Source organism: Pomacea canaliculata, linkage group LG4, assembly GCF_003073045.1.
Source record: "Pomacea canaliculata isolate SZHN2017 linkage group LG4, ASM307304v1, whole genome shotgun sequence".
Classification (NCBI taxonomy): Eukaryota; Metazoa; Mollusca; class Gastropoda; order Architaenioglossa; family Ampullariidae; genus Pomacea; species Pomacea canaliculata.
The window spans coordinates 2,040,964-2,054,505 of NC_037593.1; the positions used below are offsets into that span (position 1 = coordinate 2,040,964).

The 13,542-nt window shown below is 35.3% G+C and overlaps 2 protein-coding genes across 2 annotated transcripts; both read left to right on the forward strand.

The window, feature by feature from the left end:
• Positions 1-4: 4 nt before the first annotated feature.
• Positions 5-4,039, forward strand: LOC112561579 (universal stress protein in QAH/OAS sulfhydrylase 3'region-like). Its single transcript, XM_025234142.1, has 4 exons — positions 5-319; positions 1,049-1,129; positions 1,320-1,426; positions 1,692-4,039. The coding sequence occupies exons 1-4, from the start codon at positions 244-246 to the stop codon at positions 1,887-1,889; spliced, it is 462 nt and encodes a 153-aa protein (XP_025089927.1). The 5' UTR covers positions 5-243; the 3' UTR covers positions 1,890-4,039.
• A 910-nt stretch (positions 4,040-4,949) lies between these two features.
• On the forward strand, positions 4,950-13,534 carry LOC112561788 (uncharacterized WD repeat-containing protein alr2800-like). The gene is made up of 9 exons (XM_025234507.1): positions 4,950-5,436; positions 6,244-6,328; positions 6,931-7,075; positions 7,341-7,530; positions 10,338-10,446; positions 11,095-11,126; positions 11,370-11,535; positions 11,872-11,964; positions 12,689-13,534. The coding sequence occupies exons 1-9, from the start codon at positions 5,288-5,290 to the stop codon at positions 12,806-12,808; spliced, it is 1,089 nt and encodes a 362-aa protein (XP_025090292.1). The 5' UTR covers positions 4,950-5,287; the 3' UTR covers positions 12,809-13,534.
• The last annotated feature ends 8 nt before the right edge of the window (positions 13,535-13,542 follow it).

Below are 13,542 nucleotides of genomic sequence, written 5' to 3' on the forward strand. Positions count from 1 at the left end.
AGTTAATGTACTTTATGGTGGCGTCCTAGCGAATCACTAAAAATAAAAATAAAATTTAGAAGTGTTTAAAAATTTTATAGCTTAAACTGGTTGAACAAGCTGTGCATAACTTAGGCACATTAACCCAAACAAACATCTACATGAATCAAGACCCACTTAAAACTACTACAATTGCCACAGTTAGTCTGCACGAAAGGACATTGACTACAACTCTTATCAAGAGACGAGAAGGTGTGTTCTGCGATGACTGAAAAGAAAACGAAGAGGAATGTCATCATTGGCATCGATGACAGCGAATTTTCAGAATTTGCTTTTGATTGTGAGTTGTGTGAAACTGTTAAGTAAATATAGAGAATTAAACTAATTGATAAACACTTTATGCTGTTCTGACTGGAGAAAAACAAATTAATTGATTGCAGTTTATAAAATAGTTTTTTTCAGAATTTTCAGTTGAATTGTCCGGCCACAGGGTATGAAATACTTTGTTAAAATCAAATCAGATGTTTAGTTAGATTTGGGTATAGAGAGATTAAGATAGAAATGAACATTTGTTTACTGTACTCAAAGTAGTTGATAGTAAAAAGGCAAGTCGATCAGTGAAGGGCTTCTGCTCTAAGCGCTGCATGGTTCCACATTTATTTGTATGCATGCTTGAGATAGTTAATGGCGACAAAGATAGCATAATAACCAGCTCATGGGTCATCAAATGTGTGAACTTATTCAACTGATTTTAACCTGAGCCATGCATAGCTTCATTCACTTTAAATGTTTGTTTTCCATCAGAAGAGATTTTTTTTTTATTACCACTTGCACTATTTACTACAACCTGTGACGGGTATTCGGTATGCTGACATATCTTCTTTAATATGTGCAAAGAAAATGTTATACAGAAGAGTATGGGGAAATCTCTTGTGTTCTGGTTTATTATCTTCAATCATCTGAGACCAGTTTTCACATTTTTTTTAAACCTTTTTTTTGGAGGAATATGTAGAGTTCATCATTTTACGGTGAAGTCATACTCTTATGTTGCTTTTGATTTGGTTTTCAGTCTACCTGAATCAAATTCGAAAAGAAGGAGATCAGATTATCATGGTACATGTTTCAGAGTATACTTCTTTAGTGCAAGCACGTAAGTATAAACATTTTTTGTTCAAATCTTTTCTCCACAAAGGGGATGTTTACTTTAGATCGGTTGAAATTATGTAGTAAATGATTGGATAGATAATGTCTCTAATCCAATCCCTGCATTATTGAGACTCTTATTGTGATGTGTAGATGCCTTAAAGTGATTGTGACCTAGTGACTGCTGTATTTTTCAGCTGTGCTTCTGACTGATCCAGTTGTTGTCACTGAACTGATCAAAGAAGAGGAAATGAAAGTGAAAAGTCTTGTGGATAAATACAGCAACAAGATGAAAAAAATTCATGTAAGTACATCAGTGTTTACAGGGGCTGCTCAGTATTTTTGTTTTATTTTCTTTTGAGACTCTCCTAATCATTAGCATCTTCTGAAGTGAGAAAAATATATTTTAGTGTTATTATTTCCCAAATACAGCTATTGAATTTGAAAGAATGTTTGGATACCCCATGTAAAAATAAGCAGAATGGCTATTACTACTTTGGTAGATAGTCATAGAGGTTTTGTGTAGAACTATTTGACAAAGATGCAACAACGGTTTTTGACATTTTCAGCTTGGAGGAAAGGTGAAACAAATGGCAGGGAAAGTAGGGGAAGCAATTTTATTGGCTGCCAAGGAGGAGAATGCCGACATGATTATCCTTGGAACTCGAGGCATGGGCAAAATGCGACGTACTTTTCTTGGCAGCGTCAGTGATTTTGTGTTGCATCACTCAAATGTTCCTGTCCTTGTATGCCGCCACAAAGATTAGGGCCAGGAACAGTGGAGATTTAAGCAATAGATTGCCTCCTTAGAAGCATCTTGATGCTCTTTGCTTGCAGTATGCCCCAAATCTGGGATAGGCTTAGTTCAATTGGTTCCTTGCTGGTTTCATTATTGCCACAGCTTTAAAATGTGTGCTTGGATTGTTTTTATTTTTTTAAAGAAAAACTGCTAAAATTCCATACTGCAGAAATGATATTGCTTCCAATGCTTAATTGTCATTTCCGGGTCGCTTACATTTATTTATAAATAGTAATTATTGTTAATAACACTTTCATTACTATGTAAGTTCAAATGTTGTATTCATTTTTGATTCATTTACAAAACATCTTATTTATACACTATGATTATGGTTTATTATTCTGTTTAGCTACAGTCATAAGTAAATTATTGTATGCTTATTTTGTAGTCATTAATAGGCCAGCATTTTGGATACATCACAGCTTTTATTAATAATAGATGCGAAAGTGAGCAAGGGCTGCTATTGCTGTGTTGACAGACCTCTGAATATTTTTATGTCACATTTAATTTTGTATGATTTTTAACTTGTGTTAACTAGCTTTGTCTGGAAATTGTTAGAAATAACTTCATGATGCATGTAGTCTGCATCTTACATGAAAATCTACAAAAACTTCAACAAAAATAAAAGAAGCATGCATGCACCTGCATTTTATTCTGTCATAATGCACCCAAATAACATTGTGGTTGTATAGCATCAAATCACATTCATGTCAAAGCATGCACCTGAAGATGCCAAACAATAAACTTTTAAAGAATTATACAAGATAAAATAGCCAGAATTGTGCAACACGAAGAATATGAAATATCTTTCAAAATCAAGCAAATTCTGCTCGCTCCTTTTTTCGTCTTTATTTGTTCACTAATTGTTCATGTTTGCCACCAGACATCCATTTGCTGGCACTTGTGTTTCTTTGTTGTACAATTGACTATTGGTTTGTAGTCTTTTGTACACAGCACATTGTGCTTGCCTCCACGTGGGGAAATAAGCTCTACAAATTCTATTATTATTAATAAACAGGGATTTTGCAGGGAAAGGTGCTTTACAAATTGTTATTAATAAACAGGGATTTGTTTTTACTTATTTACATAAACAGAAACCATTTCTGCTGTATACTCTGCTGCTTAGTGAAAATATTTCACCACATTATCTCAAGTTCAGGTGAAATGGCATTATCTTGTGTTTATTTTCTAATGAAAATCAGGCTTATAAAAGTTTAATAATTTTAACATTTATTATCTAGTCGATTTTCTTTAGAGAATGATCTAGTCTATTCTAAATTTTTTAGAGTATCTCTGAAATGGGTATTTTTGTTATAATTTTATATGCTGAAATGATACCTCTGTTTATGTTGCTGTATCAGAAATGTTAAAAAAAATTTAAGAGAAGCTTGAATGTGATCACCTTTACCTTTCCTCTTGAAAAAAAATTTCTTGGCTTACACAAATCATTTTAAAAATGAACACCTCAAAACTATGGACATCAGAAGGATGGAAGGATAAACATCAGTACTAATGACTAATAAAATACAAATATAGAAAATGCAAAAAAGACTTGGGCAACAAGAACTGAGGGTATCATGATTCTGCAGGAGTCGCGAAATTAAAAGATGGACTAACATTGTGTGGAATGTTGTTAGGAGTTATGCACTAGGTATTTATGTAGTCTTGGATTAATGAGCATTTATAAGTTCCTTCTATACACAAAAAATAGTGTTGTTGCTGGTAACTGGACCAAGATTTGAATGCTTGAAAACCTACGTTTTGAGGAAATGATTCAGAACATTATCATTTAAGCCCAACATCAGTTCGTAACCCTTTTGTTTAAATGTTGAAGAATCTTCAATTCTTGATAATAATCAACATGCTTTCATACTGCCAAAAATGTTTCCCTTGCCCTGATCAAAAGTAACCATGTGTTATTAATATTTATACTTTAGATTTTGAATGTTTATGGTCTGTGTATGTGTATAGAAAGAATGTGTATTCACAAGATATTTTCTAATTATATGAACCATATATCTTTTTGAAAATTGTGTATATTAGTGAGAAAGTACTTATATTCACAGAGGAAACTTATCTTTGCTCTTGGGCTATTTATAAAATCATGTAAAAGACGTATCTATTTTGTTCTTGTTTGAGAACTTGGAGACGGGTGTTTTTGGTGGTGTGTGCACTGAACAGGACATGCACATTTTTCAAGTATTCTACAGAATAGTCATGGATGTCTTTTAAGCAGTAAATGTTGTTTTGCATACACAGGTGTTGACAAAGCTAGTCAGCACAAAGCTTGGACTCACACCATAAGAACTCCTTACATTATCATCATTGCATTCCTGAGCACGTGCTTTGTAGGGCGTTTGGGCTTACAGCCTGAATTGCAGAGCAGCAGAAGTATACCCCAAGGCACAAATAAGAATTCAGTGAGACCATAGGTGGATGGTCAGATTTAGGTATTTGCCACTACTGCCTTCAGATACATCCCTATGGGGTTTGGTAATTAACATTTCAAATGGACTCTAGAGACGATCGAAGTTGTCGGTTAAATTTGCATCCACCAATTGAAGTATCAGTCGTATTAGTCGCAGTATTCTGACCGTAATTTAAGTCTGAATACATATATGGGTTAATATGTTTTTAAGACTTCTTGCCTCATGTAAACAAGGCGAATTCACAGCACAACAAGCTTCGCCTTATGAATAGCGCTCGCACGATGGTCTGCGGGTAATATCTGGCACGAGTCGATCTGACTCTGGATTCAGGGCTTTGGTTCGAGGTGACTGGTAAAATACCAAACCCACATTTGCTACCTGCTCTTAGAGGCGTTTGTCTCAGGTGCTTGGATACGAGCTCGTATTACACGGCCGTGCACAAATTAACCGTCCACAGAATTACCGCGCCCTACACACTGCGCATGAAAATTGTTATTTCTTGTCATTAGTTTACTTTTAGGATAGTAATAATGTAAATTTAGGATAATAAAGTGAGGATAACTGAATTGTAACTAAATTTTCTTAGTTACGTCCGTTTGAGCTGCGCATGCGCACTCGGAGAAACATTTGGCAGCGACGAAAGCGTCTATGACTACAGGACGGTGCGGATCAACAAATCGAAGAAACTAGAACACAAACATAAATTTCAAACAATATTCTTTGGAGATGAGCTGTATCCCTGCAAATATTAAGCAGAGAATCAAACAATGACAGAAAATTTCCACAGATGTTGGTAAAAAGAGGTAACAGCTATCGGCAGGTGACGCTCACATTCCACAAACCACGAGCACAATAGCTCTAGCAAACTTCTTTACCATTTGCTTAGAGTATTGACATTAGAACTGCAGTAAAGAATCTGTTTTGTATTTCATACAAAATGAGCTCAACAGATACTTATCGGACAAGGACCAACAGTGTTGTGTCAGATGTTGGAACACTGTTAAGTGAATACAGCGAGCTCAGTCGATTGACTCATCGAAAGACGGGCCCATATTTGGAAGGGAACCTGAAATTATTGAATACCATGTAAGTTATGTAATCTTTGTATAGAGATAGCAATCCAGAAGCACGCCAATTCCAAATTATTAAAATCAGCTTTATTGTTCACTCACTCAAAATGATCGATATTTATTCATAGATTTTCCACCAAAGCATGCAGTTTCTGACTCGTATGCAGACTGCTTCTCCTAGTTTACTCAACAGTTGAATGGGCATCTAACCCCTGAGAGGATTTGTAAAGTAAAGGCAGTGAGAGGAGATGGGCATTGTCTTTATAAAAATTCTGGCCCCGAGATATAATCTGTCTCTAACACATCAACACAATGTTGACCAAAACTTTATTGACTGTCTTTAAATTTTTGTACAATCAATAAACTTTAACCATATTAAAATGTATATTTCTTTCTAAAACATGGACATTTGATAAATGAAATACGTAAATACATATGACTAGTATAGTAGTTGCCAGATTTTTGCTTTCTGAGAAGCAGAAATGGTCTCAATCTGAGAGAATAAATGTCAGTTACTTGATAGGGGAATTTAAAAATTGTAATGTTGTATGTATCCCAACTGGAAAGGGATGCCCAGAACCAGGTCCGATGTTGGGGTGTGATTGTGGCCCTAAACTCCACTGGGGGCGAATAGGAACACGAAGAAGAAGAATGTTGTATCTCACCACAGTTTAAATATTGGCACACCAGGCAGTCTTAAAATTGGAGGCATAGATTTGCAGCCAAATAAAGGTATTGCAGAGGAATTCAGATGTGTATGCATTTATTTATTTCTTTGCTGACAGTACCATGTGTCCTTTTTTCTTTTTTCTCATGGTTGCAGAGAATCTCCCGCAGATGTTATGTGTTGTCGTTTTACACCTGATGGGGCCCGGTTGGCGGTTGGTCTTTGTGATGGATCAATAAAGGTGTTTATTAGTTATGTAAGAGTATATGTTGTTGGGTAGGTGGTAGTTTGATGAGCATGCATAACTGTGCTCATTTAGGAGAATTTTCATATTTCGATTCTAGTCTTTAGTGCATCTTCTACTTTAGATTAATTTTTTAAAATATTTTCATTAAGAAAAATGAAAGAGATAGTTAACCAGGTCATGTGTCAGACATGAAAGAGTTTAACCATGATGATTTCTTTGTGACTTTTTGCATTAATCTGTCTCAGCTGGTAGTATAATCAGTCTCAACTGGTAGTATAATCAGTCTCAACTGGTTGTAGATCTAGTCTCATTTGTTACCTTTTTGTGTGTGACCTATTTAATTCTATATGAAAGAAGAGACTATTACATTTTTCTGAAATCACATGTTGTCTTTTTGTATTAAAAAAATGTTTTTAGGAAAACGTAAGTTTTATATATCTACAAACTAAATATTACTGACATTAAGATCACCGCAATATTTGATACAGTTCATGTTGACATTTAACAATTTCTGATTATCAAGTATCTTACAAGAGATTAACTATTTTGTATTTGAAAATATAACTTTTTTAATATATAGCCTCATTTATTTTCAGATCTATGATGCCAGCAATGGGCAAATGTTGTATAGCCTGATGGATAATGACACATTGTCCAGTAGGTTACCAGTCACACAGATTCGTTTTCCACCACCCATAGAGAATGTGGAGTCAAAATATGAACACATCTTACTGGCTTGCTGTAAGTCGAATTCATTAAAATTTTTGTTGTAGGGTACATTGTAGGTACTAAAATGTAATCAATGACAAATAGAGAGGAATATGTTTAATAGACCTATACAATTTCCTGATTTTTTAGTACATTTTTACAACAGAAGTACAAAAAAATGTGTAGACTTACTTTGCCTATTAAGAAAATGCAGATATTTAAATATTTATTAATGATGTTGATCCTGGATGGACTTTGACAACACAACTATAGGACTGTTGTTTTATGAATGCTACAGATGCCTCAGGTCTGGTCAAGTTTTGGCACTATACCTCCTCTTCATGCATCCACACAATCAATGAGTCGAGACAGACACTATCATTAACTATCAGTCCTGAGGGCACACATTTCCTGACTGCAGGAGCAGACCCTCAAATTCACATGTACAACATGGAGACAAAGCAAAAAATCAGAACCTTGGAGCCTAGGTGAGTGGGACAATAGTTAGATAGAAGACTCACTTTTGTAAAAACTTGGTGCATAAGACTTTAAAATTTTATGAAAATACCAATCAAAACCCATGTTCATAGAAATCTGGGGGTACTAGGTGTTATAAAATTTTGTGGTGCAGGTATTCGTTGCACCTCAAAGTCAACGACCTGTACCATAGGTTCAGACATAAAAGAATAAAATCTCTTATTGCTCATTATTTTTTTAATCAACCTTATCATTAAATAATCAGTGTGTGTTTGTTTGTGCGCATTACATAGATATGTGTATAAGTGTGCAGTAATATTGTGAGACGTGTTCAAAATTAATGGTAAGGTAGTAAAAAGTGGCAAAAAAAACAAAACAACCCTCATACAACTCTGTGCATCATGATTGTTGGTTCTTGTAACACTTTCTTCTCTTACTTGGATCAATAAATGCCAATAATAAGACAAGAACTATTATGTCTGCATTCCGGCTTTCAGTGTGTAAGTATAACATTGCAAATATTTCATTGAGATCAAGTTTACACAGCAAATGTCAGTGCACATTGCCGGTTGCTGCTACTTCTTGTCTAAATTTTTGTGTGAGCTCAACACTTAGTTGCTTTGTCTGGTGAAGTCAGAAAGGTTTAAGAGTATGACTATGGATGTTTCACTATCATATATGAAACAGGTTGTGTGTAACACAAACGCCATTAATGCTGACTAGAGATTGTATCAGACTGGCGTTTGTGTTAGAATGGTGTGTAATGTCACCACTTTCTCATTGTGAGTGTGTAATGCACATGATCTGCAGAGAAACTGATTAGTACTCACATCTCCTATTCAAAAAGAGTGCATTTGTGCATTTTGTGTTCTCTGAAGCAAAAGGGATATTTCAGATTTGTAGAATTTGTGCAGGGTTCTTGTCTAGAAAAGGCAGGTATGTTCACTGTAAACAGTTGTTCTTGTGGTCTAAAAGATATGACTGAATGTTCTTTTGCTTCTTAATGTAGAGTAATGCTTCCTTGCCTTATGGACTAGAGGGGGCTAGCTCTCTTCATTTTCATTTCTGCGTTGATCTGTTTTAATTTGAGTGCCCATTGTTTGATCTGCACTTTTTGCCAGCATCTTCCTACTTCTGCTGGAATATTGTTTCGGCTGTGACCTTTCTGTTTTTCATCGAAGACTTTCAGCTATATTAGCTGTTGGTCTTTTCTCACTACCTTCAGAATGGTCAAGTTTTTTTACTGTGAAAAGGGCTAGCAGACTATGCTTCATCACCGTATATAAGCTAGCCATAGGGTTAACCATCAGCCAGCACCTACTCTCTTCCTGGTGCTGGAGTGCCACAGCTCCTTATCTGATTCCATTCATTTTGTTATTCAGGGCTTATACAGTGTCATTGCAGTCTGTATAGTCAGATACCACACCAGTACTACCTTGTAAGAGTGTGTTAGGCATTCCGTGGTCAAAACAGATGGAAGAGGACTGCATTATGGTCTTTGCTATTCTTCCACATTCAAATAATTAAGTAATCATACTTATACAGAAATGTAGTGTCACCATTCTTATACTGAAGTATACTGTGATAGTGACAAGGGGTGTTTGTATTTGGGACAGAATTCTGTCATTGATGTAAGTAAGGCAAAGACCTATAAGGTCAGAAGTCTTTCTTCTACCAAGCTCCATCAACTTGGAACAGATTACACATCAGCTTTTGTCACTGATTCTCTTACCACTTTTTAGTCCAAACTTAAGACACATTTTTTCAGAACAGAGACTTCACTGTGACCCTGTCCTTACCATGAGTGTGCATAATGTGTGTCTGTATTTACTTTGTTGATGAGTAGGTGAGTCTGTTGAAGAAGTGTGTCTGTTACATGCGAATGTGGGTGTACGGCATTTGTGATTCTGTTTATATGGATAGGTTGGTGTAACACTTCTGTAAAGCACTCTGAGCAAATCAATGGAAAAGTTCAATCAAAATGTTTATTATTATTATCATTGATATGGCCAGCAAGTAACACATGCATGTGTGTGCATAGTTATTTGAGTGTACATGCGAGGTGATGTAATCTATTTATGCTTGAATAAATGTTGATATGTCTGGGTGTGTTTGTGTGCCGATGTGTGTATTGGCATTTCCTTAATCTGAAGTTTGTTTTTTATGCTGGTTTCTTCTTCAAATATCTTGTCTTTCTTTTGATGAAAATTTTGACTTGTTGTTGTAAAGCACAGTGAGACTGGCTCTGGTGGAATCATGCTATATGAGCTCACTTATCTTTATTATTATTTCCTTATTGAGATTTAAATTGAAAGCAGAATGTTTGTTCTAATAAAAAAGCAATCTTGCTTTTCCTCTTGTATCATCTCTTTTAAGCACTTCTGTAGGCTTTGAGCACTATTGAAGTAATGTGGTGAAATGTTGTTTGCATGGTGAATGTTGTACAGCCATCACACTTGAGATAACACCTACGTGTCCTTTCAATGGCAACATGTTTGTTTTGTTTTTGTCTTTTGGTTCAAGAGGTCTATATTTTACAACAAGTTCAGTCATCTGCTTAAAAGATTAAAAACTACAGATGAAACAAACATAACTGTGTTTAATAACAAGAATAAGAAAGATGGCTTGTGAGGATATGTAGGGAATAACTTTCAGCAACCTATATGATTCATGAAACATTTTTTATTTGAGGTTTTATAAATATAACAGGTTATTAGTCATCTTTTTGATAGGAGTTTTGAAATCTGCCTAAAACTATAGGAGCCTATGAATGTGCTTAAACTGACATGGATGATCCTATTTGTAAATATGTTTACAGTGACTGTTATGAGCTCATGGATGGGCACCGCTTTCGTGTGTTTGCACTGCAGTACAACATTAACTATCCAAATGTCTTTATTTCTGGTGGATGGGATGACACTGTGCAGGTATGAGCAGATTTTAAGCTGAAATAAATATAAATTATTAAAAATTTCATCAGTTTTTGAGCAATTGTTCCATCTCTTTGAATAATTGTGATTGAAGTATTAGATTCAACAGAACAAAACATGTTTCTCAAAGTTGCTCAGAAGCTTACTTGATACTAAAGATACATTTGTGTAGCAACATGTGCTTGCATATAGTATTTTTCTGTCAAGTTTAGGAACATAATTCTTGTGCAAATTTCTTTTATAACTGCATGGTGTGCTGATGAATGTTTTTACTAACTCCCTGATATCTTCCATGCTTTGTCTCTTAGCACTCATCTTTGGTTTTAGTTATCTGTTCACCTTCCTATGATCATTTTGATTATCGCCATTGCACTGTGGTTCAGTTTTCTTGCTCAGGATTGTTTTCACTTGACGATAATGGTTGTTATTATTATTATTATTTAGCCCAGAAGTATCTTAATCTAAGGCAGGTGGTCTATGGCAAGAAATCTTTGTAAGAAATGGTCGTTTGGTCTGCTTGGTATAATTATTATGAATAACTGTACTCTTTTTGAGCAACATGATGTGTAGATCTGATGGAAAAATATTAGTCAACGATGACTTTATTTTTAAATAAAAGTGTTTTCCTTCTTTTTCATTTTTCAGTACTGGGATGACCGGCAGACACATTCTGTCAAGTGAGGAAATAAATTTTTTTAAAAATCTTTAATATAGATTAATTATAAATTTTAAACTTAAAATGTAATTGAGCCCATTGAGTCTTCTGCTGGAGCATGTTGTACTTTTAAAGGGCAATGTCTCACAGGGGAGACTAGAATTTCTCTAAAAATCTGTGAGCTATCATCCCAGAGATTATAGTAAATAATACCTTTAGAAAGGTGAGCTTGGGTCTGATTTAGTTGGACATTTCTGTGTGGCAGAAAGTTTTGTGGGCCTCACATTTGTGGAGATGCACTGGACATTGACCCAGTACACAACCACATCCTTACAGGGTCTTGGCGTCGATCAGCTGTGCTGCAGATATGGGACTTTGCCATGGCAGTGAAGATAAAGGATGTTCCTCAAACTCCTATCACTTCCAGTCAGGTGTGTATGTGCATGGATACATGCATGCACATGTATGTGTGTGTTCATGGTTGTTGCGGCCCTATGCTCCACTGGGGGTAAATAGGAATAAGAAAAATAAGAAGCACATGGTTGCATGTGCATGTGCATGTGCATGTAGAGATACTTCTGACGATGTGGTTATCATGCTGATTTGTTTATCTTTGAAATATGTTTATGTGGTACTTATATTTTCCCCATGCCAAAATTCATGCAGATATTTAAAGAATAATTTTTAAGGATACAACTCATTTTGCTTCCTGTTATTTTTTAAAATAAAAACTTGTCATTAAAACCAGACACTTGTTTATTTGGCAGCTGTACTGTGCTCAGTGGCTGGGTAGAGACAGCATCATCTGTGGTGGTAATGACCATAACATGGCTCTGACACTGGACAGGGGCACCCTTAATGTAAGTGTTCTCATTGTGTGTTTTTGTATATGGTTGTACATTTGTGGGTGCAGAACCATGATCAGGGGCAGGCAGATTAGGCAGCTGTCTAAAGCCCCATGCTTTTGATGGCTATCAGGGGCCCTGTGCTTTTGATTAAAACTGTGATGATTGTGGCGCGGATGGCCCCACACATGCCCTATATCTTGGGCCTTGCGTGGGCTAAAAACAGGCCTGCGTGGGTGGGTGTATTTTAGTGTTTAAAATATTTATCAGTTTGATATTTATAAATATATATTAAATACTAAAAAAATAATATTCAGTTCCACAGCAGATTTAAGCTGTTCAAGGTTAAGATGTTTGTAATATATATATAGTTATATGTGTGTATGAGAGTGTGCATGTGGGTGTGTGTGTTATGTGTGTGTGAGAGAGAGAAAAGAAGTAAGAGTATTCAATTTTCCAAGATCCTCCCTCTACCAACTTTAATTGTTGTATTCCTTGTGCTTTTCCTGGTGATAAGAAGCACAAAGAGTCTGACTACATGGTGGGAATCTGCGTTATATATCATATCAATGATCGTGTTCTACAGTAAAAACAATTTTTTTCTATAAAATTGCTTCAGCCATTGATGGAATAAAAGAAAAATTTAATGGACAAATGAATAAAAATTTCAGTGTCATGCAAATTATTGATTGCAATGCTCTGAAGTTTATCTCTAACATATTTGTCTTTTTTGCAACAGCCAACTGGAATGTTTGTAGACCTGCCACAGGGTGTCTACTGCATTGACAGTGACCATCAAGGTCAGCATCCTCGTATAGCTGTTGGTTCCAACCGCTTTATCTATATTCTGCAATGCTGAGCAAGGCTGATCAAGTCTCCTATGGTGGTCTGTACAATTTCAGTGACTGCTTCACGGAACAAGTTGGTTTTTTTTAACAAAAATGTTGCCATTTTGGGAAGGTCTCTGGCTGGTTTAAAGGGTGATAAATGATGTATTAATGTGGAGTATTTTATTCCACTAGGATTCAGCATAACATATTTTACCCTAAAACTTATTCCTGCATCAATGAGCTACTGCTTAAAACACAAGATGCATTGCATTATTTTTCACTTTAATAAGCATGTACTTTAGATTTATTATTTTTTTTAAATTGATGTGACAATCTAAGAGAAAAATACACATACCAGTTCATCAATTTTTCTTTAGTTAAATTCTGGTCAGTCGTGAAGAATTAAAAAAAAATTTTGGTTGGTTCCTTCAATTTCAAAGCATTTATCCTGTTTGTTACTTTTCTTTATATATAGATATATCATTAATATGGATTTTGACTTTATAGATACAGTATTTTTACAGAAAAGTAAGAGGGCATAATTAAGCACTCACTTGATAATTCCAAAATTAATATTGACTTTCTTGAATCAATGGATAATGATGTGGTTTGGTTTCATCCATGGCATAATGTTAGCTTGTCACATTGTCAAGAGACCATGATTTTATGACATCACTGCATTATATATATATACACTGTTTTGTTTTCTTCAGTGTACGACATTAGTAGTGACTCATTTAGGCAATGACTGCTCACAATGTTG

Excerpts from the sequence above, each read along its gene's own strand:
- LOC112561579 (XM_025234142.1), top strand. The coding sequence starts at position 244 with ATGACTGAAAAGAAAACGAAGAGGAATGTCATCATTGGCATCGATGAC. Across the intron at positions 320-1,048 it reads TTCAGAATTTGCTTTTGATT|TCTACCTGAATCAAATTCGA; the intron begins GTGAGTTGTGTG and ends TTTGGTTTTCAG. Across the intron at positions 1,427-1,691 it reads ACAAGATGAAAAAAATTCAT|CTTGGAGGAAAGGTGAAACA; the intron begins GTAAGTACATCA and ends TGACATTTTCAG.
- LOC112561788 (XM_025234507.1), top strand. The coding sequence starts at position 5,288 with ATGAGCTCAACAGATACTTATCGGACAAGGACCAACAGTGTTGTGTCA. Across the intron at positions 7,531-10,337 it reads ATCAGAACCTTGGAGCCTAG|TGACTGTTATGAGCTCATGG; the intron begins GTGAGTGGGACA and ends ATATGTTTACAG. Across the intron at positions 11,965-12,688 it reads TGGACAGGGGCACCCTTAAT|CCAACTGGAATGTTTGTAGA; the intron begins GTAAGTGTTCTC and ends TTTTTGCAACAG.